Source organism: Lytechinus variegatus, chromosome 6, assembly GCF_018143015.1.
Source record: "Lytechinus variegatus isolate NC3 chromosome 6, Lvar_3.0, whole genome shotgun sequence".
Classification (NCBI taxonomy): domain Eukaryota; kingdom Metazoa; phylum Echinodermata; class Echinoidea; order Temnopleuroida; family Toxopneustidae; genus Lytechinus; species Lytechinus variegatus.
The window spans coordinates 24516633-24541808 of record NC_054745.1 but is presented as its reverse complement, the minus strand read 5'-3'; the positions used below and the strand labels follow the sequence as shown (position 1 = coordinate 24541808).

Here is a 25176-nt window from a genome sequence, read left to right as displayed (position 1 = left end):
AATCAAATTTCCTTTGATAATATTAATGAAATGGGGGAAAAAATTCTATGTACAAGGGAATTGCAACGATTTGCATAGTGAGAACATGTGAAAGCCAAAATATGGAAAATGACAATTCAAAATCTTTCCAATCACCGACGTGCATCACGCAGTATATGTTACCTTGTTCTTGAAAACATGAAACTTAAATTTCATTTGATAATATTAATGAAATGGGGAAAAACATTTCAATGTACAAGGGCATTGCAAGGATTAGCATAATGAGAACATTTGAAAGCCAAAATATGGAAAATCACAATTCAAAATTTTCCTTAATGTCTCTGAGCAACACAGTACCTGATCAAAAAACTAGTGCTTTTTTCATCAAAATTTGAAGTTTGCCAATGGAATCATCATTTGCTCCATTTAATTTATTTAAAACAACACTGATCTCTCCATGGCTTTTCTTGCATGTGATGGAAATTAAGCTACTTGAAAACATTATACTGGGGATTATCAAAATTTACTCTTGGTACCCTCCATTGAAATGTGTACAAGAGTTTAAGGTTTGCACTTGATTACACTTAGTGCTTGCCCTTCTACACTTTACACTATATTAGTTGGACCAAGTATTTTGCATACTGAAGAGAACAATGTAGAAAGAACAGCTTCAATACTCCTAGAAATTAAATGAGACTTTTGATTATGTGCACATAACACTTTCACTTGTTGATAATGAACATGGGCTTAAATCTTAGGTTTTGACTTGACCAATTGATTAATCACACTATAAAATACATGTACATTCAATACTGACAATGTAAATCTTTTAAATGCAATATGAATTAGGCATGAAATGTAAAATGCACACATGGATTTTTACAAAGGGACCATTAAGTGTCCACAGCTTATAAGCTCTTGTCACACTACAGCGGTTCATTCATTCAATTTCCATCCCCCCACCCCCATTCCTTTACTGCTGATGTTCGGTGGTTTTCGTCAACAGATGGACATGTGTATGCACAAAACTGTAACTTTCTGTAAAACAGAAACCACCGAACGTTGGTGGAAAAGGAAAAACAAAAACACTGCCATCATCTGTGATAAATTCTTTTCATCCGATGAAAACAAAATCTAACAGATTAACGTCTGTGGAAAAAAAAGAAAAGGGAACAAATGAGGAACGAATGTACACAGAATGAAGCTGGGTGACTGTTAAGTGTACATGTGTTTTTCAAGAAGCAATCAAATGAGAATGTGGGGGGGGGGGGGTGGGGCGGCGTGACTAGTATCTTTTTATTGACAAGGTTGTGCCTCAGCTACCTCCAAATTGCAGTCTGAAGAACTGCCTGCAAGGGCAAAATATAGGGTCTTGAAATGATTTCATAAATGATTGTCTTGTGTGTGTATGTGTGTGTGCATATGTGTTTTGGGTGTTTTTTGAAGGTTGACCGAGGCACAACCTTGTCACAGAAGATCCTAGTGCCCCCCCCCCCCATATGACTTGGGACCATTTCCTCTCAATTCCCTATTTTCAGGAAGATTCCACACAAATCCTTTATACTGATTAGATGGTAAAATATAGGAATAATTTCCATTCTTTCACTAGTTGCAAATACATCTTCGGATATTCGAGGTTGAAGACATAGTATGCAGCGCTAAGCTGCATGAATGCCTTGGTGAGATATGTAACTTTGCAATCAATTGCGACCTCATCAGAAACGATGAAACATCCAGTCACATCTTCCTCTCCAGTAACAAAGATGACCAGTCGAGGCAGCTCTTTCTTGCCACTTGTCATGTGGGCTTCCACATCCTCATCCGGAACTTCCTGTGTTTATGGATAGAGAGAGAGAGAGATTAAAAAACAAACAAAAAGTCTCAAATTCTTAACAAACTGACTTGAAGAATGTTTGATAGCCAAAAATGAAATCTGAATATATCAGCGAACTGTCTATTATCCAATGAATAATCTATCATACATTTTAGGTTTGTTCCATTTACCTTAAACCTAATTTTGATACCAACTGAGATGGGGAAAATGGGGGGGGGGTATAGATATCATCAAAGTGTCCAGCATATGCTTGTCAAAACTACCCAGTAAGTCCACCAAGTTTGCGTTTATGTACTCAAATTCAGTTCAAGTTCAAGATGCTTTGTCATTTGGACCTGAATGGAAAAAAAATACATGCATACTTTGAGATTTCGATACTTATGAATAATAATTAATGGACCTGTTTGAGATAGTCAAACTATTAAGAAGGTTTTCACCTGGTGTCAGTCATTTGATCCCACCTCGTTCATAGATTATACCAAGAAACCCAATAATCAGTTGTTTATAACATAATAGAAAACTACTGTCATTGTAAAAATAATAAGATAAGAAATCTGCCACACCATCTTAAAAGATAAAACTTATTATTTTTGTGATATTCCACATGAGTGTATAGCCTTTGATCTTCTGACCTAAAAATTGAATGAGGTTATTACCTCTCCAGTAAACATGCATATTCAGTGTTGTTTAACCCTAACAAAAGTGATCAGTAAATTCACATCCACAAAAATGAGAATAAACAGAATGGTACACGTACCAATACCAATGGCCAGCTGGCTACAGGGTGTAGGAGCTTTTAATTTCTGTAATGGGGAAAGAAATCCACACGTACCTTTTTGATTGAGATGACAGCTTCAGTTTTACTCCCTTTTCCCCTGTCAAATGCCGTCTTTTTTGTATGTACTGGATAAGGGGAAGCAATTCCAGTGGTCCCTGCAGTAGATTGAAACAATAATAAAATTATAATGCTTATGACATATAGAATATGATTCTAAACAATAACACTACCTGCATGCTGGAGACACTACAACACCAGTAGACAATGGTAGATATGGGTTGATTGCATGTGTTGTGACTCAAACATGTTTGGTATATATATATATATATATATATATATAAGCATCTTGGTTTTCCACGTATTGGCAATATTAAGACATCAGGAATGCGAAACAAATTCACGAGTAATGCAGTTTTTGTAATTTTGCAGTTTTTCTTCCCTGAAGAAGGCAGAGGTCTACCGAAAATTTGGAGAGTGAATAAAGAACTTAATTGTTGGCATTACAAAAAGTGCATTACTCGTGAATTTGTTTCGCATTCCTGATATATATATATATATATATATATATATATAAAAGAGAAAACATCATGGTCTTGTGCCATTTCCTATTTTTACACACAATTTGTTCAAAGTTGGGTTCTATTTTTTTTTAAATTGTTATAGTTTGCAGCCCAATTTCTTTCTGATTCCATGGGTCCCCCCCTCCTCCAAAAAAAGAGAGAGAGAGAGAAGAAAGAAATAACACCGAGTACAATTTTTAACTCTTTGAAATGGACTCCAACAAGATTCAAACTCACAACTCACAATCTTCAACTTCTTGGCAGACATTCTACATAACCACTAGTTGGGGAAAAAAGACATAAAAATGAGCTCCATGGGGCACCACCTGAGGAAGGCAATCAATGCATTTGACACAATTTTCCTAAAGTCATTTATGTACATCATTACAGTGAAGTCCCCCCCCCCTTGTTTTCTTTTTAACCCCAAAGATGGCTTCCACCAAGTTTGGTTGAGATCTACCCACATGTTCTGGAGAAGATGAAAATATAAAATGGTTTTTGCACAACGCACTATGGATGATAAACTGATAAATGGGATGTGATACCCATATCTCACATGAGTCTTTGACTCAGGTAAGGTTTATAAAACAAATCTACAAGGTATTCCATTCCAACTGAAACCTCAACATTAATGCCATACCAAAATATACCTGGAGTCTGTTGCATACAAATTAAATTTGAAGACAAACGATTTATGCAGTGACTTTTGATATAAATCAGACATAAGTTTTTATGCAACAGGCCTCATCAGACACAAAATAAGTAGGCTTACCTCTTTGCTGCCAGTACTCTTGAGTTCTTCGATGGCTCTCATGAACTTTTGAAGACAAGATTCCAGTTCCTCTAATAAGACACGTCCTCTTAAGAGCTGAAAGTCATGGAGAATCTAAAAAAAAGAAAGAAAACAACAAAATTTATGTTATGTGAACATCTACTTAACCGATTGCTACCTTTGATTAGAGAATTGATTCACTTCCACATGGAATGGACATTAATGCCATGACAAAATAATGTTTTTTGCATTAATATGTCTTATTTATTGAAGGAAACCTTCGATAACAAGCTTTGCTTTCCAGAAGGTTCCTATTTAATTTCAAAATGTTATATTATATTTTGCTTTACTTTGTAACTTTGTTAAAATTTTGGAATGAATAAATTCGTTATCAATCAATCAATGTTAGGTTGGCCAAATTACAAAAATAACAAGTTCTAAAATGGAAAAAAGTGCCCCCAGCCAGCCAAGCCAGGTATCTGTATATAATTGCTATTAATTAATGATAAAGATTATTCATGCCATCCTTGAAACTACAGGGTTCTCACAAAAAAAGAAACATAGGCATGACTGAAATAAACCATTAGTAAAACGAAAATACCCATATTTGCACAAAATTATTAATTTTAAAGACGCATTATGAACAGCAATTGTGGCATGCATGTACTTTGTTTCCATTACTTTTAATGTGAATAACGTTTTATGTGGAAAATTACAAAGAATTCACATCGAGTATCCCCCGAAAAAAAAATGCTCACTTAGCCATCAAAGGATGACTTTTATTTTCAGCAATGCAAATGATGCTGAAATTTGCAAGATTACTGAATGCCAGCTGCAGCTAATTACCTTTGTCATAATGCATAAATACATGTAATCCTCAAGTACAAACTTAAGGCCATTTCACATGATTACTTTCTTCAAGTAAACTAGTCTTACCATTCTTCCATCACTGTAGCATGGGATTCGCTTCAATATGGGCTCTACTTGGGCATCAGGAAGAGACATTATCCATTTCTGATTCGTTGCAAATGTCTTTTCCAGCAGAAGATGGATATGTCCCAAGCACCTTTTTTCTGCAGGCTTGGTCCACTCTTTTGAAAGTTCCTTGAGACACTGATCTGCACTGTCATCTGTCAGTGCTTTCTGAAAGAGAGATAGAGTAGGCTAATAATACAGTAATAATATCATTATTTTTTATGTATGTAGTCCTGTTCATGAATTATACTCAGATCAAAGTACTTTAGTACTGGGGGGATGAAAAGGGGGAAAAAACGCCCTGAACATTTCTCTGTAACACTAAAACAGCCGGGTCTTTTTGGACCCATCTCACGGCCGAAAGGGAGGCAGAATCCCCCCCCCCCCACCAAGATCTCTTGAACAGGGCAAGCAGTCTTAACATAATCTCCTATTTTAGACCCTTAACAGCAATTTTAATATCTTGCATGGTAATGCACACCATATATGAGGATTGCCAATGCTATCCTGTTTTGGATACCCTAAACACGGTAGGTGCATTACATGTTTTGTGTTTGCTGATGATGTACACTGCTCAATGTAGAGGGGGGAGGGATTGAGAGGAATGAAACCTACCTTGAGCCATTTGAGCACATCGTGCTCGTTTTGCCATTCCAGCCTGATCATTCACATTGGTTTTCTTTACCTTTCCTTGATCTGGTTCTGTTTTTGGATTCGTCTTCTTTTTCTGTTGCCATCTGATGTGCCGTATTTTCTGAGACATTTTGTGAAGAAGGACTATATCATATAAGAGAAATTGAAGAAAAACAAGTGGGTAAAGATATCTTATTGGGTATTATTTACAGGTCATGAAAGGAGGCCTACAATTTCAGTCAAATCCATGACTTAAAGGTTATTGTAGTAATTAAAATGACGACCATGGTCGTTGTTCCTTGGTCTAATAATCCTGAGAATTCAATTATCTGATATGTGAACGCTGATCTAGGCTTAACAATAATTTTTGATAATTGAGTAACCCAATTATTGCCCCAAAATGGAAGCTTTGGGGAAAGGTAGCTTTGGTTGAAAGTGTTGTAAAAATGCCTTGACCGCCATAAAATTTTGTTTTAGGTCACGAAATAAAGTTTATATCATTTTCTTTGAATTATGGAATTGTCATTTTTCATTTCCTTGTGTATGATATGGGAAAAAATCTTTCAGATGTTTAAAAAAAAATAGTATCTTTGAACTTTTGAAGATAAAATTTCCATCCCGTGACCACAACTCATCATTACCATGATTACCTTCAAGTTCTGTGTTAAATTTCATTGCTCGTGTTACCTCTCTAAACTGTACTCTAACTTCAGCACTCACACTGAAAATATCTAAATGTGATAGTGCAGACATTGTTTGCAAGTTTAGACAGCTAATTCTGACACCAAAGGGTATGATCTTGATACCAGCCCAGCTCCAAATTTGGCTTCATTAGCCCTAACCCATAAGAACGTTGGAGCTGTAACCTTGGAAAATGGAGCTGAGCTGGTATCGAGATCCCACCTACAATTACAAACCTCAAATCGCCCAATGCAGTCATGGATACATACCCACTGGCGTTCCCCTTTACGTCTTATTGTAGCAATGTAGGGTAGACTAATCAGCCTACTAGCTAGGTTAAAGCCACTAAAAGTAACAGTTAGAATTACATCTCTAAGCTAGCATTAGCTCTACTGAAATAACTACTCTGGCCCGCGGCCGACACGTAGACCTAATGATAATGATGTAGGCCTCGATCTAGCTCCCTGGTTTACGTTTCATAACAAAAATTTTTCGTAACAAAATTTATCGAGACTGGGTAGAACTTAGAACATTTCGTTTTTTGAGGTTCCAGTCTATGCCCAGATGTCAGGAAAACTGCCACTCGTTAGAGTCGTGGTAAGCGCATAATTTCTATTTTCACAATTGAATTCATTTGGAGGAATATTTAGACCATATGCACGCTAACGTTAGTCCCGTGAGTATGGTCAAATACACGGTAAGCCCCTGGGCTCCCGCCCGCTGCGCGGGCGGGAGCTCCCCGCGTTACTAGTACTGACAGCTCAAAACTCAATACATAAATGCTTCTCTTTACAGTTTAACATTTGAAGAATATTCGTAAAAATTATGAGTCCATGTACTATTGGTAATATTTTTGACTTGTTGATCAAATTCATAAACTTACATTAAAAGATTGACAGGATTTCCCACAGATTACACCAGAACTCCTGCTCACACTTTTAGACAGTCGATGTCGAATTCGGCGTTTTTGCAAAATGAAATTTCTGATAAATTCAAAGCATGCGCGCGCATATCAACGCGCATGCGCCCCAAAAAACGATCATGCGTCGATCATAACCAAGTGTTTATGCTAGAAGTGTTTATTTAACTGATGTAATAAACATTATCGCGTTAAACGTAAAATTTCATAAAATGAATTGTTATTAATAAAACACGTTATAGATTAAAAGCACCATAGTCATATAATAACCTTAATATGTGTATAACATAAAAGCTTTCAATAAATTTTGGAATTTGGAAACATGCTTATTTATCAATGACCACACCGCCGATGAATAAACACCTAAACGGCACCTAAACCCCTAAACGTATGAGAAAACGGTCCGCTTTCCGTTAAACAACGTGTAATTATAAACGCAAGCCTAAACACACCAGTGACATAATAAACACGTCATGTGTTCTGTTTTTTACAGTGTATGGCTGATCGCCAACAAAACCAAGTGTCGAGTGAGTTTGAACGCTAACCTGGAAAACCTCTTCATTTTATGTAATTATTGAAATTCAAGCCTTATTTCAAATAACCGAAACCTTGTTATTTTTGACCATTTTCTGGAAATGAGGTATCAAATTAAAGAGCAGTAATTGAGCATTTTAAAATCGTGGTTTTCTTTTTGAAACCCAGATACAGCCCGCCAAGTGAATTGTTGATGTCCTCTCTTAAAACTACTTTTGCTCACTCATGTCTGAATTAGAAATAATCTAAGTAATTTCAGATGAAAGAAATGATTCTAAACTTTACAATGGTAGGTAATTTTTCTATTGTATTTGTTATTAAGTTATGCTAAATCATCGAAAAATCTCGGTTTTGTTTTGTGTGTAGAACATCATTTCCATATGTAAATCATGTTCAGTATACTGCGTTAATTTACATGTATATAATTATCTACATCAAATTGGCATAACAATTTTGTTCAGTACTCGACTGTTATAAATATCATTCCCCTTATTGATTACAATCTGACAAATTAAGATCCATATCAGTAAACCTTATCAATATCATGATTTATTAAAATTTTACAACTGTTCACTAAGAAACTGGGCAATGGCGTTATATACATTATGAATTGTATCATTTTTAGTAGTTTACAGAAAAAAATAAGTAATCTCTCTTTGTACTTTACTGAGTCGTTTTGTTAAATTGCCTGATAAGGTAGACAAAAAAGAACACAAATGTATCTAAATTTGAAATAATTATGATTTCATGTAATAACGTAAGGAAACGGAAAGTGACAATGTGACATCATCGGCCCATATAATGAATATCTATGATGACGGGCATTTAACTCGTTTCAAATACCCTTTATAATTATTTTCTTCTTTTTCTTTCTCTCTTTTTGACTTTGCCGCTCTTCTTTTTTTGTTGCAACTTTATATATAACAGGCATACGTTCTAAGAATACACACAGAGAAATGTTTACTTAATATTTCATTATGTAAACTTTCTTTTGTAAAATTTTGCTCAATATATGTAAAAATCGTTGCAAATTAATTTCCTTAGGTAAAATTTAACAAGTATATGTAAAAATTACATTTCACATGTCCTGTGAAATGTAAAATTTTAATGTTTACTTAATACTTCATTACGTAAAATTCATTTTGTAAATGTTTTGCTTAAAAATATGTAATAAGTGTCACAATGTAATTTCATTAGGTAATATTTAAGAAATATTTGTAAAAATTACATTTCACATGTAATGTAAAATGTAAAATTTTAAAGTATACTTAATATTTCATTATGTAAACTTCCCTTTGTAAATGTTTTGCTTAAAAAATATGTAACAAGTGTCACAATGTAATTTTATTAGGTAATATTTAGAAAAATTTGTAAAAATTACATTTCACATGTCTTGTAAAACGTAAATATGTAACAAATGTTACAATGCAATTTCATAAAGTAATATTTAAGAAATATTTGTAAAAATTACATTTCACATGTCTTGTAAAATGTAGAATTTTAAAGTATATTTCAGTATGCTTCCTTTTGTAAATGTTTTAGTTGTTGCAATGTAATTTCATTATGTAATAACGGTAAGAATTACATTCTTCATGCCTTGCCAAAATGTAAAATTCTGATGTTTACTGAATATTTCATTATTTAAACTTCCTTTTGCAAGGTTTTTGGTTAAGTGTTGCACATAATTATATAAAATTTAATTATGTAGGCCTAATATCAATGAATAATAATAATAACATTTTATTTTTGGGGCAGCCAGTGTAGCCACTTCAATAAACTATTAGTGAGCCATAACATAGACTGGCAGAAGGTCCCATTTTTGTAATAATATTTCTTTATGCACTTCTCAGTTTTTGTATTTTTGGCTATTATGTAAAAAATTATGAAAGGCCTAATTCTTCTTAAAGGGGAATCCAACCCAAATAAAAACTTGTTTTTATAAGGAAAAGAAAAATCAGACTAGTTGATAGGTGAAAATTTGAACAATATTCGACAAACAACAAGAAAGTTATGAATTTTTAAAAGTTGTAAATATTGGTAATCACTATACCCATGGAGACTTCAAATTGGCCGCATATGGGATGTCATAGTGATGTAAGGCAAGGACTACTCTTCCATGTACTCCAATACATATTATGGCTAAAATGTAATTTTTCCCAAAAGTTTTATTTCAAATTATATTTTTCTTTCATGAGGACATAAAACAATATACTACCTGGGTTATATTTAGATTACTGCCCCCAGGGGAATGGGTACTTAGGAGAAAACCACAAATCCCTGATAATAAAGTACATGGCCTATGGGAAAGTTGTCCTTGCCCCTTGTAATAATTTACTTACACAGTTGCCAATTTGAAATCTACATAGTATTAGTGATCTCAATTTTAAAGCAGCTATAACTTTCTCATTGCTTGTCCGATTTCTTTCAAACTTTCACCATTCTGTTTAATTTATTTTTCTCCTTCCCAACATAACATTTTATGGCCAAGGCTGGATTCCCCTTTAAGGATTACATATTTGCATTCTTTAATCTAAATTTCGTTAAGCACAACAAACTCCAGTTGTCAAACCATCAAATTGCAAAATGTTGTAAGTCCATGTGTAAATCACTTGACATTTTTAGGCTATATTAGGCTTCACGGTGCATCAAGGTGGATAGGCCTTAAATTTATGCGTGCTTATTAATAAAAAACAACAGGAGAAAAAGGTGTTAGCTCTGAAATATATGCCCTATATGACCGATCTTTTATGCAGCTGCATAATATAAAAATAGCACTCTCACTTGATTGCTTTCCCCACCCGCCCCCCCCCCCCCACCCCCACCAATTAACAAAAGTAACGCGATGTTTTAGCCCGGTGTTTCACATTTTCTTTTTACATTTCTTTCTACCGTTTGAAAAATGGCGACGGTCATCATGCGATTGAGCACATGTACCGGTACTGACGGTACATGTGCATAGACCACACAGTGCAGCGAGCGTGGCCACGTGCAATACGTACGAGAGCTAGCTACCGGCGGCCGGCGCGGGCCAGCGCCACCGGTACCGTACCCCAGACCCAGCGCTCGCAAGATCTTGAAGTTATAAGAGTGACTGACCAGAATCAGAATGGCGACCTGGCAAATCTTATTAAAAGAATGGGACCATGAAGACGAGTGAAGACATGAAGGTGAGTTTGGTTTTTTTTTTCTTTGTAGCGTTTTACCTTGGTCTTTATAAATGTTAAACTTGAATGGCTGAAAATCAATTGGCCGACTCACAATCTACCGTTGTTCGTAGATTCTAGCCTAGGCCTACGACGTCATTGAAGTTAACGGTACCGTTCGCCCGTGACAACCTGCCCTGCCGGCACCGAGGGCCATCCTTGGCTTAGCCAGGCAGCTTTCGGGCCTAGGGCTATAGGCGCATGCCATTGATGCCCAGGCCGGGGGGCGCGTTTCCGTTTTACACCCTGGCGAAGGCATTCTCCGCAAAAATAGCTAAAAGGCGTCTAGTGAAGATTCTACGTTTGTTTACATTATCAGCTGGGCGCGCGATGCAAAAGTCCGCACTACTGATCTAGAGATCAGTGGTCCGCACCGAAGATAACAACAGAGCATGTTCAAATCATAGAGCCTTATGTTCAAATGCATCTGTATTCAGGTTCAACACGAATGTTCGCCTTGATCATTTACCTTTGCCGAATTGCAGGTAATTTGCACCCGATGGACCTATTAATTTGCACCCGATGGACCTATTAATTACAACGTAGTGGTATAGTTCTGTGGTAATATGCCCCCTCACTATCATGGAAGAAGATGATATTCACCGTTGTATATCACTGCATTCTATGAGTATTTGTAAAATAGACCTATGAAGTTTATTTTTTGAAAAACAATCATTATAGCCTATAGGGTATACGTAAGACAATGTTTGTTGATCACTGCATTTTTAATGTAAGATTAAGATTCATACAAGCTTGATGAATAAAATATGTTCAAACAATTTATTCATATATTATCCATTCACTTGTTGGCAAGAAATTTTTATGTTATTTTTTTTAAACTTTGTTTGATGTAAAGTACATACTTCGTACCTTAATTTGACGATGGTATTTGGGGCCGTGTATTAGTGATAAAAGAAATATAAAAACTCAATAAATAGAGTAAAATTCGCAGAGCAAAATGCTGAAAAATTGATCAATTTGGATAACAAATAACGAAGTTATTGAATTCTAAGGGTTTGCATCATTCCTGTGAAACAATTCTAGGCATGTCTTCATGAATATTCATTAGATGGGCTGATGATGTCATATTTTGTATTTTATTTCATGAAATTAGGTTTATTCAATTGTTTTTTCTACCAAGAACTAAAACAATTGGATTGACAACTAAGTGCATTATTTATTTATTGCCGCAACTTATTTCATCATAATGGAGACAAATCATTTACAGATTTATGAAAAAAAAAATATATATATATAATTTCATGTATAATAACATAAGTAAAAGGAAAGTGGGGATGTGACATCATCAGCCCACCTTGATGATGTGCATAACTGTTTTCACAAAATATTAATAAACTTTTAAAACTTGTCCGATTCTGATAAAATTGTCAGCATTTTGCTCTGTGAATTTTACTCTATTTATTAAGATTTTCAGCCTGGACGATTCCTTTAAGGGGAAACTAACTGGACAAATTATACTTTGTTGATTATAAATTGCTACAAGTAGTTTTTACTTTGTTTTCCAAATTATAACTATAATTAGTTGTAGTAGTAATATTAGTAGTCGCCGCATCGTCGTCGTAGTAGTAATAATAGTGGTACATTTAGTAGTTAATGTAGTTATACATTTATTATTGCTATATGATAAATTATTATTATTATCACATTTTTATCATGGTTAGTAGTAGTAGTAGTAGAAGAAGTATAGCATACTTTATTTTCATTAGCATCATTTTGAAACTGTTATTATAAATTGCATAGTTTGTTGTCAATATTATCATCATTATTATCACGATTATTAGGCCTATTATATTAGCGTCATTGTCATGAACAGTATTAGTAGTTATACTGTTATTAATTATTACCGTTCTTGTTGTTCCTGTTTCTTCTCCTCCGGCCTTCTTCTCAGTCTTTTTTTCCCTTCTTCTTCTTGTTCCTCTTCTTCTCAGTCTTCTTGTTCTTGTTTTCTTCTTTTTCTTCTGTTTTTTTTCTTATCATCATCACTTTTATTATGTATCATTATTTTATTATTATTATTATGTATTATTATTATTATTATAATTATTATTATCATAATTAGTAGTAGTAGTAGTAGTAGTAGTAGTAGTAGTAGTAGTAGTAGTAGTAGTACGTAGTAGTAGCAGCAGCAGTAGCAGCGGCAGTAGTAGTATCAACAGTAGTACTCAGTAGTAGTAGTATCGGTGGTAATATAATTCATAGTAACTTATAATCATTTTGAAAGAATTATAGTTCGAAACAACTGGACTTCTTTCTACATGCTGTATATTATCTTTCGTTTGGTACTATTGTTGCTATTCTTGTCTTATCATTATTCTGCTTACAAAATTAATTTTGGCTATCGCCCGAATTCTAAGTTTCTCACCTCCCACAGTACACAAACGGCACTGCAAGATATGTTTAGATTTAATTCATATGAAAGCTCTGTGTACATATGAAGTTATGTGGCCGTGTAGCCACTGAGATTGCATGTGGTTGTGTGTGGGGAAACTCGCCAGTGTCGGACTCTCAATAACCAGCGACGGGTGTAGACTCTTAACTAGTCGCTTTTTAGCTATATTTGCAGTTTCATTCTAGGATTCTACTAGATCTAGATTATAGATCTAGGCCTAGGTCATTTGGGGTCATTAAACATAAAATATGCTGACTTTTTTAAAATGTTATAACTTAAGCAATATATGGACCTAAATCATGAACCTGGACATAGGGGTAACCAAGTATTACTGATCATCCTGCATGAGTTTCCAGGTCACACGATTAAGGTCAAAGGTAATTCAGGGTCAATTTATTTTTTTATGTTCATTCCTTTAAAAGTATAAGGGCATATTTCATGAGGCTTCAAATAGGTAATTAAGTATAGCTGATAATCTTGTATGAGTGTTAGGTCACATGATCAAGGTCAAAGATCATTAAGGGTCAAACTTCGTCCATGTTTGGGTGACATCACTGAAATCTTATTCTTAATCAAATATAACATTTTTTTTTGAAGAATATTATGCAGGTAGGCCCTATATCCCTTTCACATAAATCAAGTATCAGCAAATGGACAAATGTGATCTCAGGTGAAAGTCAACATGCTATAATCATTATCAACTGCATGTGTATTTTTTTCCTCTCTGTTTTACATGTAGTTGTTTTCAAAGTCAGCACTGCTGCAATAATGAATTATGTGATCCAGGCGAAACTGCCAGAGGGGATCCACTTGTTTATCATAAATGTGAAGTACTTTACATTTAAGCTTATTATTAATATCTTTTCAAATATTTGTTTCTCCACAAACAGTAAATGGAATTGATGATGATAGTTTCTGGCTGTCGGAGAGCGAGGAAATTAAAGAGCTTATTCCAAAGATGGGACCTAGGCTTAAATTCATCAAAAAATTCTAGGTATGACTATTTTGTATTCTAGTTGTAAAGCCTGTGTAAAGTTTTGGTAAATCCACCAAAATGCACCTATCATTATTCCAATTCATTGCTTGCTAATATGAATGGATATGCCCTATAACAGTTATGAGGTGGAGGATATGAAATGAAAATGTATTTTATAGGATAAATTTTGCGATTTACATGAAAATTTAATTTGATCGGGTGTCCAATCAAAATAAAATATCTGCATGTTTTTGTTTTTTTTTCAAATAAAACCTATTCCAGAGCATGGAATGGGTTGAAACTTTCTGGATATATTCTTCGTCAGTTATTCAGTTATTCAGAATATCTAATATTTAAATTAGATAAATGCTCATAGACATTTTTTTTAATTTAAAAACAAGCATCGCCGAGAGAAGGAGCTGATATCCAAAATTTGAACATTTGAAATTTTCTCAGAAGGGTGGTTGGAAAAATATCTAGCGGTCTCTATGCTTCAATAAGACTTTTATATCGAATTATATTTGACTATAAACCACATTGTTGACCCTTTACCAAAGCTATACACAGGCTTTAATCATCATTGATATTCAAAATTCTAAAGAAAGAAATGTAATATGATGGGTAATTTTGAAACATTGCCTACCAGGTACATGTTTGTATTTTTTTCATTTGATTACAACTTTGCTGATATTCCTGAACTGTTGAATTCGAATTTTAGAGTAAAAAGTATGTTTCAACCTAGAAAAATATGATGAGACCTTGATATTAAGAAAATAAATAAAACAAAAAAGAAAACAGATTAAAATATGAATAAAAATTAAATAAAGACTACAAATTAACTACAAATGATACATGTAGTAAGATTTTAATAAATAACAGGAAATGGGAAAATTAATTTCTGAAAAAGAAATATCAATAGTTCATTATCACTTTTAACAGTTAAGTTTATCCATATGTAGAATATATATTTTTTCAACTGACAAAACTGCTTTCAAATAATTCTTGCCTCATCCCAAATGTCTTGAAATATGACACCGAGAGAGCAAAGGCCCATTTTCTTTATAAATATGTCTGATATAGTGATTAGATTTGATTTATGCTTATTTCAGATGTAAGTCATGGCATGTCACAGAAAATTCCAGATTTCTTTGTAGAGAAGTTGTAATGAACATATTGCAGCTTTATTATTTTACCTTAAAAAAGTTCAATGCAAGTTGGTTAATTAATTTTAAGAACTTAATTTCTTTTCTATCTGATGTTTTATTGTCAAGGGATGTTATTTCTTAAAATAAACACCAAATAATGTACATGGTTTCTTTGTCAAATATTTGACTTATTTATGCATTTTAATTTTCTATGCATGTTCACATAGTCAAATGTTGCCCCTCCCGTCTACATTTGGAAGGTAGTAATACACTAATTTAGCTAAAATGATTTGGGAAATATCTTGACACAATTAGATTTTTTTCAAAGGCAGTTTGACTATTTATTACACCTGTATCATTTTATGTCACAATGGTTATGATTTTTTGCATGGTAATTTACAATGTCAACTATAATATTTTAGGCCTCAGGTATTTAGGTTGGTTTTTAAAATAAAAAAATGAATTAATTGGGTTTTGTAGTTTACATAATGATTTGAATAATTGTGAAATTAACTTTTAGGTAAAAATTACATAAAAGTTATGAAGTTCCAATTTAATATCACTTTACATAATTTCTGTAAAAAAATAATATTTACACAATGAATTGGGTTTTGTAGTTTACATAATGATTTACATAATATTTGTGAAATTTGCTTTTAGGTAAATATTTCATTTAAGTTAAGAAGTTCCTATTTACCATCACTTTTTTACATAATTTCTGTAAAACATTCAAGTTAGGTAATATTTACACAATAAAGTGGGTTTTGTAGTTTACATAATGATTTACATAATATTTGTGAACTTTGCTTTTAGGTAAAAATTACACAGAAGTTATGGAGTTCCTATTTTACATCACTTTTTACATTTTTTCTGTAAACATTTCTCTGTGTGTACTAACAAACGTTGTGTTCTATTGCTATATCCTTTCCTCTTTCTAAGCATGACATTTCTATTTCCTCAGGCTTAAAAAAATAATTTGCTTTGTATATACATATATACAAAGATCCTGGCTAAGGCAGCTAAGAGGGTTGAGACATCAACATTAGCGGATTTCCTTCGGCCCAAGCAGCAGAAGCAGGTTTCAGGAAGGATTCCGTTAGTCGTCACTAACCATCCCACTAGTGAACGCCCTGCCAAGTCCGTGAGGGATAACTTTCACATCTTGACCGAGCATCCTGCCACTACGGAAATTTTCTCCGAACCCCCACTGACTTAGTTCCGGAAGGACAAGAACCTTCCCTTTTCTATCTTCGGTTGTTTTTATTCACATTGTATTTTGCTTTAAACTACCACAACCGACGCAGGACCTTCATTTACATATATATATATATATATATAATACATATATATATATTAGAGTGAAATACTTCACTTTAAGAGGGTAAAATTTTATCAAGAATAATATATTCATTAAAATAACCTTGATCTGATTAGGCTCCTCATTATGAATATCGTTGGTCATCTCCATTCTATGGTCACTATCTATATAGAACAACATTTGCCTGCAGTGAAAAGTTGGAATAAGGGACGGTTCTCTCTCCATTGACCACTTTGCCATTCGAACGTACAGCTGGTGCAAAATGCCATCTATTAAACGACAAATTCAGATGTTAACAAAGTTTAGCAAGCTTTTTACTTTGAAAATGAAAATATGTCACTGTACATAATTCGCCCTCGATACAAAAAATACAATTAGACTCATGAAAAAAGTATACTGTCTTTCAGTGTAGTAAAATAACGCGAAATCGTCATTACGGTGTAGCGTTAATTTCGGTGAAAGTTACGTAATCTTCGCACACCGAATTCGCATAGCGGCAGCATGGTCGAGTGATTATTGTAGCCTGTTATTAGTCGTTTCGCGAGTATTTGACACACAAGCTTGCACCGTGCAATGATGCACACAGCACCCGCGCTCTTGACCGAAGAGACGACCCAACATGCCAAAATGAACTTACACACAAACCAATGCCTATACCTCGGCTATCTTTCCTTGTATGCACACACACGGTCATGCACACACCAAACCCCATCTTCCTGGTATACACATGATACATGTAATGAATGATAAGAAAGAATTGAGATGAAGGGAAATTGTTCTCTGACCATCGACGTGATCATTGTGAATGTAGCTGGCCTACAAACATGCATGCTAACTGACCACGGGACCATACAGCCAGTACCAAATTATTCACCGTTTCCCCCTTTCTGAACTATTGGACAAGTCATGTAAGTTTTATAATTTCATCACGTTCATCTGTTTTGTAAGTGATGATCCTGATCCTTCACTGTGTCGGTGAACTGCATCAAGGACTTATCATTTTTAAATAGTTTTTACTTGTTTTTATTGTACATGTCAATTATGTTCCCCGTTGCTATCACCTCTGAATTTTAATACTATAACGAACCTTCAAGTACGACGTTGTGAGCATTGAACAGTACACAACGTGTAGAATGAAAGTTCACATATCGGATACAAAAGTTTACGTGAATGACGGCTGTCATAAACGCCTATCAGTCGTTTTATTCAGCTCGGCAAAACTGATGTACACGTTCTTTTTGGTAATTTATAACAAAATGCCACGGTAAAAAAAATTCGGCGCGGATAGATCGAATGATAATAAAGTTGAAAAACAAAGTATCGTACTTTGCAGAAATCCTTTTGTTTTGGAACAAATCGCCGGGAAGGGAATAAAGGGGGGGGGGGAGAGAGCTCGTGGAATCGTTCGCTCTCGCTTGTTTCTCATAGGTTTGCGTGCAAATCTCCGTGAACCGCTGGCAATGTGCAGCGCTCTCGCTGTTATCGATTCACTGTGGTGACCTCATTTTATTACATGTTTGCGTAATGACGATTTCGCGTGATTTTACTACACTGTCTTTAGACAAATACAGATGTTGACGAATTCAACATTTCATATCATCAAATGAACAAACGTTTCATGTAACATATTTTAATTTATAAGAAACGTCACTAAATCTAGAATAAAAAAGTACCAGAAATTCATCGAATTGATTAACTGAATTTACAGCTCTATTTTAGAGACAACGCCAAGAAGTGTTGTCAGATGATATTCTCATTTATTTCGTTTGCGATCGGATAGGTATGATTCATATCATGTTTAAATACTACCTAAGGTACCTATGCAGACATTAATATAATTAACCTGGTAAGAAGTGGTTGAAGTCTATGACAAATTCGATCTCATCATCCCTCTCAAATCGTTGTATCTCATCAAGTGTAGGGGAAGATCGGCATGGAACAAAGAACCTTCTCTCCTGCAATTATTATAAGGCAGTGACTAAGGTATAACATGAATTATATCAATGTAGCATAAGATAGTACGCATTCCAGAAATGAAATCACATTCTAAATAAAACTATAATTATATGATTATAACAATAAGGTACTAATCAGAGCTCTGTAGAACTCGATTTTTTACGTATAAAAAGGCAGTTAAAACAAAATAAAAACAGTGGCATTCGTTTTTAAACGTGAGCGAGCAATAGTGACAACCCATTACATACCAATTCTTTAATAAAATATATTCAAAGAATCACCAATGTTTTTATAATCACAATTTACGCAAGTACAAAATTAAATTGTGTCACTGGATGTGGTTTTTAATATCATACATAGTTGGAACACATACAAAGTACAATCTTATCTCGATAACACCAACATAATTACCGCACCATTAGGCGTACGTTATAGATGGGAATGAAGCTTAGTACAAGTGGAAGGCTTCTGCATCACCTCTTAGTTGCGGTAGGATAATATAACACATTATGGGGGTTCCTGTGCATCATCATAATATATTTTTAATCAATTTTTTGTATTGCCTGAAGTATGTAGTTAATGAATCCTGATGTTCCCTTTGCCAAATCATGGTCTACGGTGTTCAAAATTCATATCTTTGGCGGCCATCTTGAATTTTAATATGAATATCAATTACTTTCATATTTTTTTCACATACGCATTTTACTATAATGTGGATATTAGAAATCGGTTGAAATTGTTTTCTTGGGAGTCATGTTTTTGGTCCAAAATTTGCATGTGCATTGATATTTATCTGCTTAAGAACTAATGCAAAATATCAGCATTCGACACGAAAGAGGATAAACCAATTATATTGAAACGCTTTCATGACAGTATGAATGTCTTAATTTGCTTTAAATGGCAAATACCATGTATTTGTGACTCGATTATTGCGAGAAAGTGACACCAAAGAGCAACCTCTGTATTCTTAGTCACAACCGCAAGAGCCTTTGGAAGGTCTCTTTGTCTAACTTGACTATAAGACATCATGCTTTTTGGAGACCCCAATGTGGCAAGATGGTGTTTCAGCTATGTAGAAAAACAACGTTTATTTCATTTAAATCATTTGGAGACAAAATAGGCTTTTCTCTAACAGCGACATTATAAAGAAGTGAGGGCACAGCATAGCCTACACCCACCCCCTCTTTACGGGGCCGTTGAAGTCCCCCATTCCTTTTTCGCACTTTGACGATTTCTTGGAAAATTCACCATGGAGCCCCATTAAGGGAAATAGGCGTTTTTCCTTGCAGTCAGGTCACTTTTATGTTTGTTTCAACCACTTAGAGTTGAAAGAGTAGACAGGGAAGTGCTGGCACAGCGAAGCCTTAACCCTCAGGGTTCTGTCGAAGTTACCAACCCCTTTTACGCATTTTACCTATTTATGGGAAAATGTGCCATTATGGAGCTTCCATTGAGGCATAAAGCGTTTCTGCCATGTAGTAAATCCAATCTTATTGTTTTGAATATACGTGGAGACAAAAGAGTAGATTATCTTCTAACTGATGCTAAGAAGTGCCCTCATACCAGTAATACATACCCTTCTATCGTTACGCACGTTATATGCATTTCTGCGTGTTGGGCACATCAACAAACGCGATGCAAGGTAAAACAGATAGATGTCAATGAAAATGAAAATTTTGGATCAAAATTTTGCGATTAATTTTTATTTTGTTTTACATATATTAACCTGATTATCTAGAAAACAATATCAACCGATTTCGACTATCCAAATCATAGTAGCATGCGTATACATTTAAGAATGTCCTATTGTCAGATTCTGGGCAAAAAAGTATGAAAATAATTGATTTTCATTAAGAACCCAAGAGGTTAGCAATTATCAAAGTTATCAATTTTGAACCTCTTGGGAGACGATTTGGCAAAGTGAACATCAAGTTTCATTAACTAGACACTTCAAGCAATACCCCAAACATCGATTAAAAATAAAGTTTTCAAAAAAATTGGTAAATCTGAGTTTGCCAATTAATCTTTCCCAACTCCGAATTTTACACAATGCATATTTGATATCATCCAAACGTTATGCAATTTTCTTCAAAATAATACTCTACATGATATGGTCATGGTTCACATGGAGGTGCTGGGACTTGAAATGTGGGGAAAAGTCAAAATTCAAAAGTTGCAAAATTACATAATAATAATGATAGCCACTGTTCCTTTGTTTTCATGTGGTGATGACTAAGTTTCTCATCGATTTCTTGTGTGTTCATGCATCTTTACATCGACATTAACATGGAATCAAACACGCCTCTGCACAAGCAAACACATCACAAAGAAACAAACATGTATTGGTAATTCCAACCACGACTCAAACCATGTTATCTCACAGATCTGCATGTTAATGTTGATGTTAAAGTGCATAAAAACAAAAGACACCACTGAGAAACTCACTTATGACCACGGAAGAAAAAGAACAGTGACTTTCAATATTGTGTCATTTTGCAACTTTTGAATTTTGTCCTTGCCCCATATTTCAAGGCACTGCACCTCCAAAGAACGATATTATGCTTGACAGGAAAAATATCAAATAAAGTTTTGAAAATTTTTGAAGCAAGAAATCTCCCAAACCAATGATATGCAAACTTCATGGCCTAATTTGCATATGTAAACAATAATGTATATTCCTCGAATGTTGTATGTATCTTGTGCGTTACTTGAACAATGTATTTTTAAAGTTGCATAAGAACAAGCCTGATTTGGCTAAGATATTCTTCCTTGACTTCATGCTATATGTTGAATGTGTAAAGAAATTGTGAAATATGGCCATTTTGTAGTGACGTCATATATTACGTCAGGGGGGGGGGGAGACCACAGATAAAACCCAGCAGCAATGCAATTTGTAAACCTCAGGATCCATGCCCCAGCTATGGGGTCATTTGCCTGTCCGGCTTTCGGTTGAATAAATCTCCTCGGCTGCCGGACTAATATAAGTAATTTTGAGATGTACGTATTTTACTTTTAAATCCTATTTCTGTGCATAATACAGAAGGGAAATCATCCAAACAAGGATAATTAAGCAATAACACCTCACCACGTTCTCTCGACCTGGAATCTCGCAGATAAGATCAAACTTCTTCATCATATCAATAATGCCATCGGGTTGAGCATGCTGTCCTTTAGTTTTCTCCAATACAGCTTTGACGATGGAAATGTTGAGTATTCCATTGTTCTTCAGTTCCTTGTAATGTTTTCCCAGGCTAGTTTGCTGCAAAACAATGTAAGTTATTGTCATTGTCAATTATCATTTTACTTTAAGGTTTCCAATATGAGCATTATTCATAAAAAAATCGGCATGTACTATCATTTTAGGTCTAATTTAAAATCCGGATAAAAGTGGTGGCAGAACTACGGAAATTTAATTGTGGCATGAATCTCTACCACTAAGGAATCAACATATTAGCCTATAATGCTCTCAAATCATTCTGAACTGTCTGAGAAGGACTGCTGTAACCGTTAAAGAATTAGGAACGAGCACAGTAATCATACTAGAAGCATAAAAAGTATTGGATATTTTAACGTGTATGACTTCCCACAACATTTGTACAGAGTTAGACCGTGACCAAAGTTATACTCGACTTCAGAATACGGGCCATCGGGTCAACCTAGATCAATGACTCTTGACTGGGATGAAAGTGGTTTAGATGATATTCAGAAGGAATGCTGTATATCACGCTGGTTAGTGTAAATGAATAAAACATTTTTTCTTTAGTGCATGTGTTACTTTATCATTATTTTAATTTTGCGCCGAGTCACATGGTGTGACTAGGCGCAAACTTAAAATAATGGTAAAGTAATAATAACTTATCTAAACAATGATTACACTATCGATTTCACTTTCTTCAGCCCCCCCCCCTCTCTCTCTCATCTTAAATTTGTCTGTAAACTAAAGAAAATGAACATGAAACCATTAGCTCATTGTCGATCACTGTTATGATGTTAGCGATGATGGCGTTCAGATACTGTGGCTTGATAACGATGAGCTCACATCCTCGGTGATATATGATATGGCCTGTATCGTGAAAGAACTGCAAAATTCTATTCTGCTCTTCCTTGTCTTCGATTTTCCATTGATTCATTTTTGAGCGTGCCTATTAGAAAAGAAAATAACAAATCTCTCCAGTAGAAATAAATATGCATAAAATTTGTAGAGGGGGATGTAAATTTTTCGGAGCTTTTTTTTTATTTTTGTAATGATCATTGAATCACAACTCATTGTTTTATTCTGATTTTTTAATATTTCAGGGGATAAATATGAGTAATTGCAATAGATTAATTGACTTTATTTAACGTCCTTCACATATGAGCATAATACAAACACAATATAACATCTTCAGAAAATTAACATGGTATATAAATCAGATAAAGCATCCTTCATCTTAATCAAGTAATATAGTGATTGAAATATCAAAGAGAGTTAATATTGTGAAACGTGAGAGAACTTGCATGAAAAAGCAACGCTCGTTCAGTCTGCAGGACCCCCAACATATGATGTCTTAATATGAAGAGTTATAATCCACAAGGAGCTTAATCCACTTTTGCTATTCAGTAAATCAAGTTTTTTAATTCACCATTTCTTCATCGGCATGGATGGGCCTAGATTTTTCCTTCGAAACATAGGCTGAAGTATATAAGGCAATTTTTTTAACGCTGCAACATGAATGTTCCAACATGAAATGCATTAGATTTAGAATCACAAATTTTATGAATTAAATGTTTAAATAAAGGATTTGTATGGGAGTAATAACAAACTTGACTGATCAACCTAATTCCTCGTGTTTTTTTATGTGATTTATTTTGTCAATTAAGCTTTTATTGCAGCTGCCTCAGGCCAATATCCTACTAGTAAAATGTGATACAAAGAGGAATATAATTATTTTCATAAGATCACGAATTGGTTATTTTTTTTTTACAATACCGGTTTTTCGAGAGGATAGTTTACATATATAATAAATTTGACATTTTCATGGTAATTCATGACCAATTAGATTCCGAGAAATATTGTAGAATAAGCTTACTGCATATTGACATTGTTTATTATTCCATAGGCAGATATATCAAAGAGTCACTGAAAGGCATAACAATGGTTTTGTTTACATTGAGGGATAGCAAGTCTGAACTGAATGCAATTCTCTATTCATATTGGTTAGTGAGTTTGGGTTACGGTGTGACAAAATAAAGTTAGATAGAGACATCCGCGAATAAAATAAATGACAGGCAAATTTGATGAATTATTAAAATCATTTGATATATACTATGAATAGCAGTGGGCCCAAAAATGACCCTTGCGGTGAAATGCAAGAAATAATGTTTAATTTCTGATATATGACCTTCTACTGATCGAACTGTTTTATGTTAGTTAAATAACTCGCGTACCGTTCCAAAGCATTTGCACCCACACAATAACCATGTTAGTGTAAACACTTATAAACCAAATGCTCAAGATTGATCGTATCAAAGGGCTTGGAAGGGTCAAGGCGTACACCTACACTGTACATTGAATTATCAATAGTATTTGCTACCTGATCAATAAAAGAAAGCAAAGCATCAACTTGTGTACCATTCCACAATGGATAAAGTTTTGAAAGCTAGTCGAGGTAGCCCGTTGTCTATATAATTTTTAAGAAAAATTTGTGAGAAAAAAAATGGACCAAACGCCCGATCTTAGGAATGCTGCTGCGTCGTCTGAAAATCTTACAAAAAATTATCATTATTCAAAGAGCCCTTAAAAAATGTTAGTGAGCAATGGAAAGCTCGAAATCACTTAAGACGATCTCCGTACAATATGTCAAAACTGGCAAATATGCCAACCTTGATTTAAAGTTAGAAAAAATAAATGCAAGACAGAGAAAAAAGTTTAACTTTTCTACTTAAATTACAAAAAATACTAAATCTAACCTCTTCCACAGTCATAATATTTTGGTCACTTTCTTCTAATTCGCAAAGGAATGTATTCCACATTATTGGAAAGCTGACTTCCATGTAGTCTGATGTAGAGATGATTCCATCTATATGATGTCGAAGGCCATTCACCTGATTATTTTATGAAAAATGACACAATTTAGTAATTTCTATTATTTTTTTGTAAGGGAAAATGGTTTGTCAGTGCATTATTCATCAAAAATCACACGGAAATCGAGAGAGAGAAAGCAAAACAGAATGAAAAATTTAAGATGAAGATGATGGGGCATAAGCAATGCACCCTGCCACTTGTACTCTTGTGTCACCTTTAAAGCTTCTGTATAGTTTTGGTAAATCCACCAAAATGCACCTATCACTATTCCAATTCATTGCTAGCTAATATGAATGGATATGCCCTATGACAGTTATGATGTGGAGGATATGAAATGAAAATGTGTTTTACAGGATAAATTTTGCCATTTTTACATGGAAATTTAACTTGATCGGGTCACCCGATCAAATTAAAATATGTGTTTTTGTCTTTCAATTAA

General features: G+C 34.3%; 2 protein-coding genes across 3 annotated transcripts; both read right to left on the bottom strand.

Annotated features, from left to right (window-relative positions):
- Nucleotides 1–1317: 1317 nt before the first annotated feature.
- LOC121416570 lies at nucleotides 1318–5090 on the bottom strand. Of its 2 annotated transcripts, XM_041610063.1 has the most exons (4): nucleotides 4860–5090; nucleotides 3924–4037; nucleotides 2646–2746; nucleotides 1318–1810 (listed from the first exon to the last, which is right to left on the bottom strand). In XM_041610063.1, the coding sequence occupies exons 1-4, from the start codon at nucleotides 4926–4928 to the stop codon at nucleotides 1777–1779; spliced, it is 318 nt and encodes a 105-aa protein (XP_041465997.1). In that variant the 5' UTR covers nucleotides 4929–5090; the 3' UTR covers nucleotides 1318–1776. The 2 variants fall into 2 exon arrangements, with proteins under 2 accessions (XP_041465997.1, XP_041465996.1); XM_041610062.1 differs by lacking the exon at nucleotides 1318–1810 and having other exon boundaries at nucleotides 2483–2746.
- Nucleotides 5050–24753, bottom strand: LOC121417650. Its single transcript, XM_041611387.1, has 7 exons — nucleotides 24623–24753; nucleotides 22633–22815; nucleotides 21759–21932; nucleotides 18561–18672; nucleotides 16820–16986; nucleotides 5514–5652; nucleotides 5050–5066 (listed from the first exon to the last, which is right to left on the bottom strand). The coding sequence occupies exons 1-7, from the start codon at nucleotides 24704–24706 to the stop codon at nucleotides 5050–5052; spliced, it is 876 nt and encodes a 291-aa protein (XP_041467321.1). The 5' UTR covers nucleotides 24707–24753.
- Nucleotides 24754–25176: the final 423 nt, after the last annotated feature.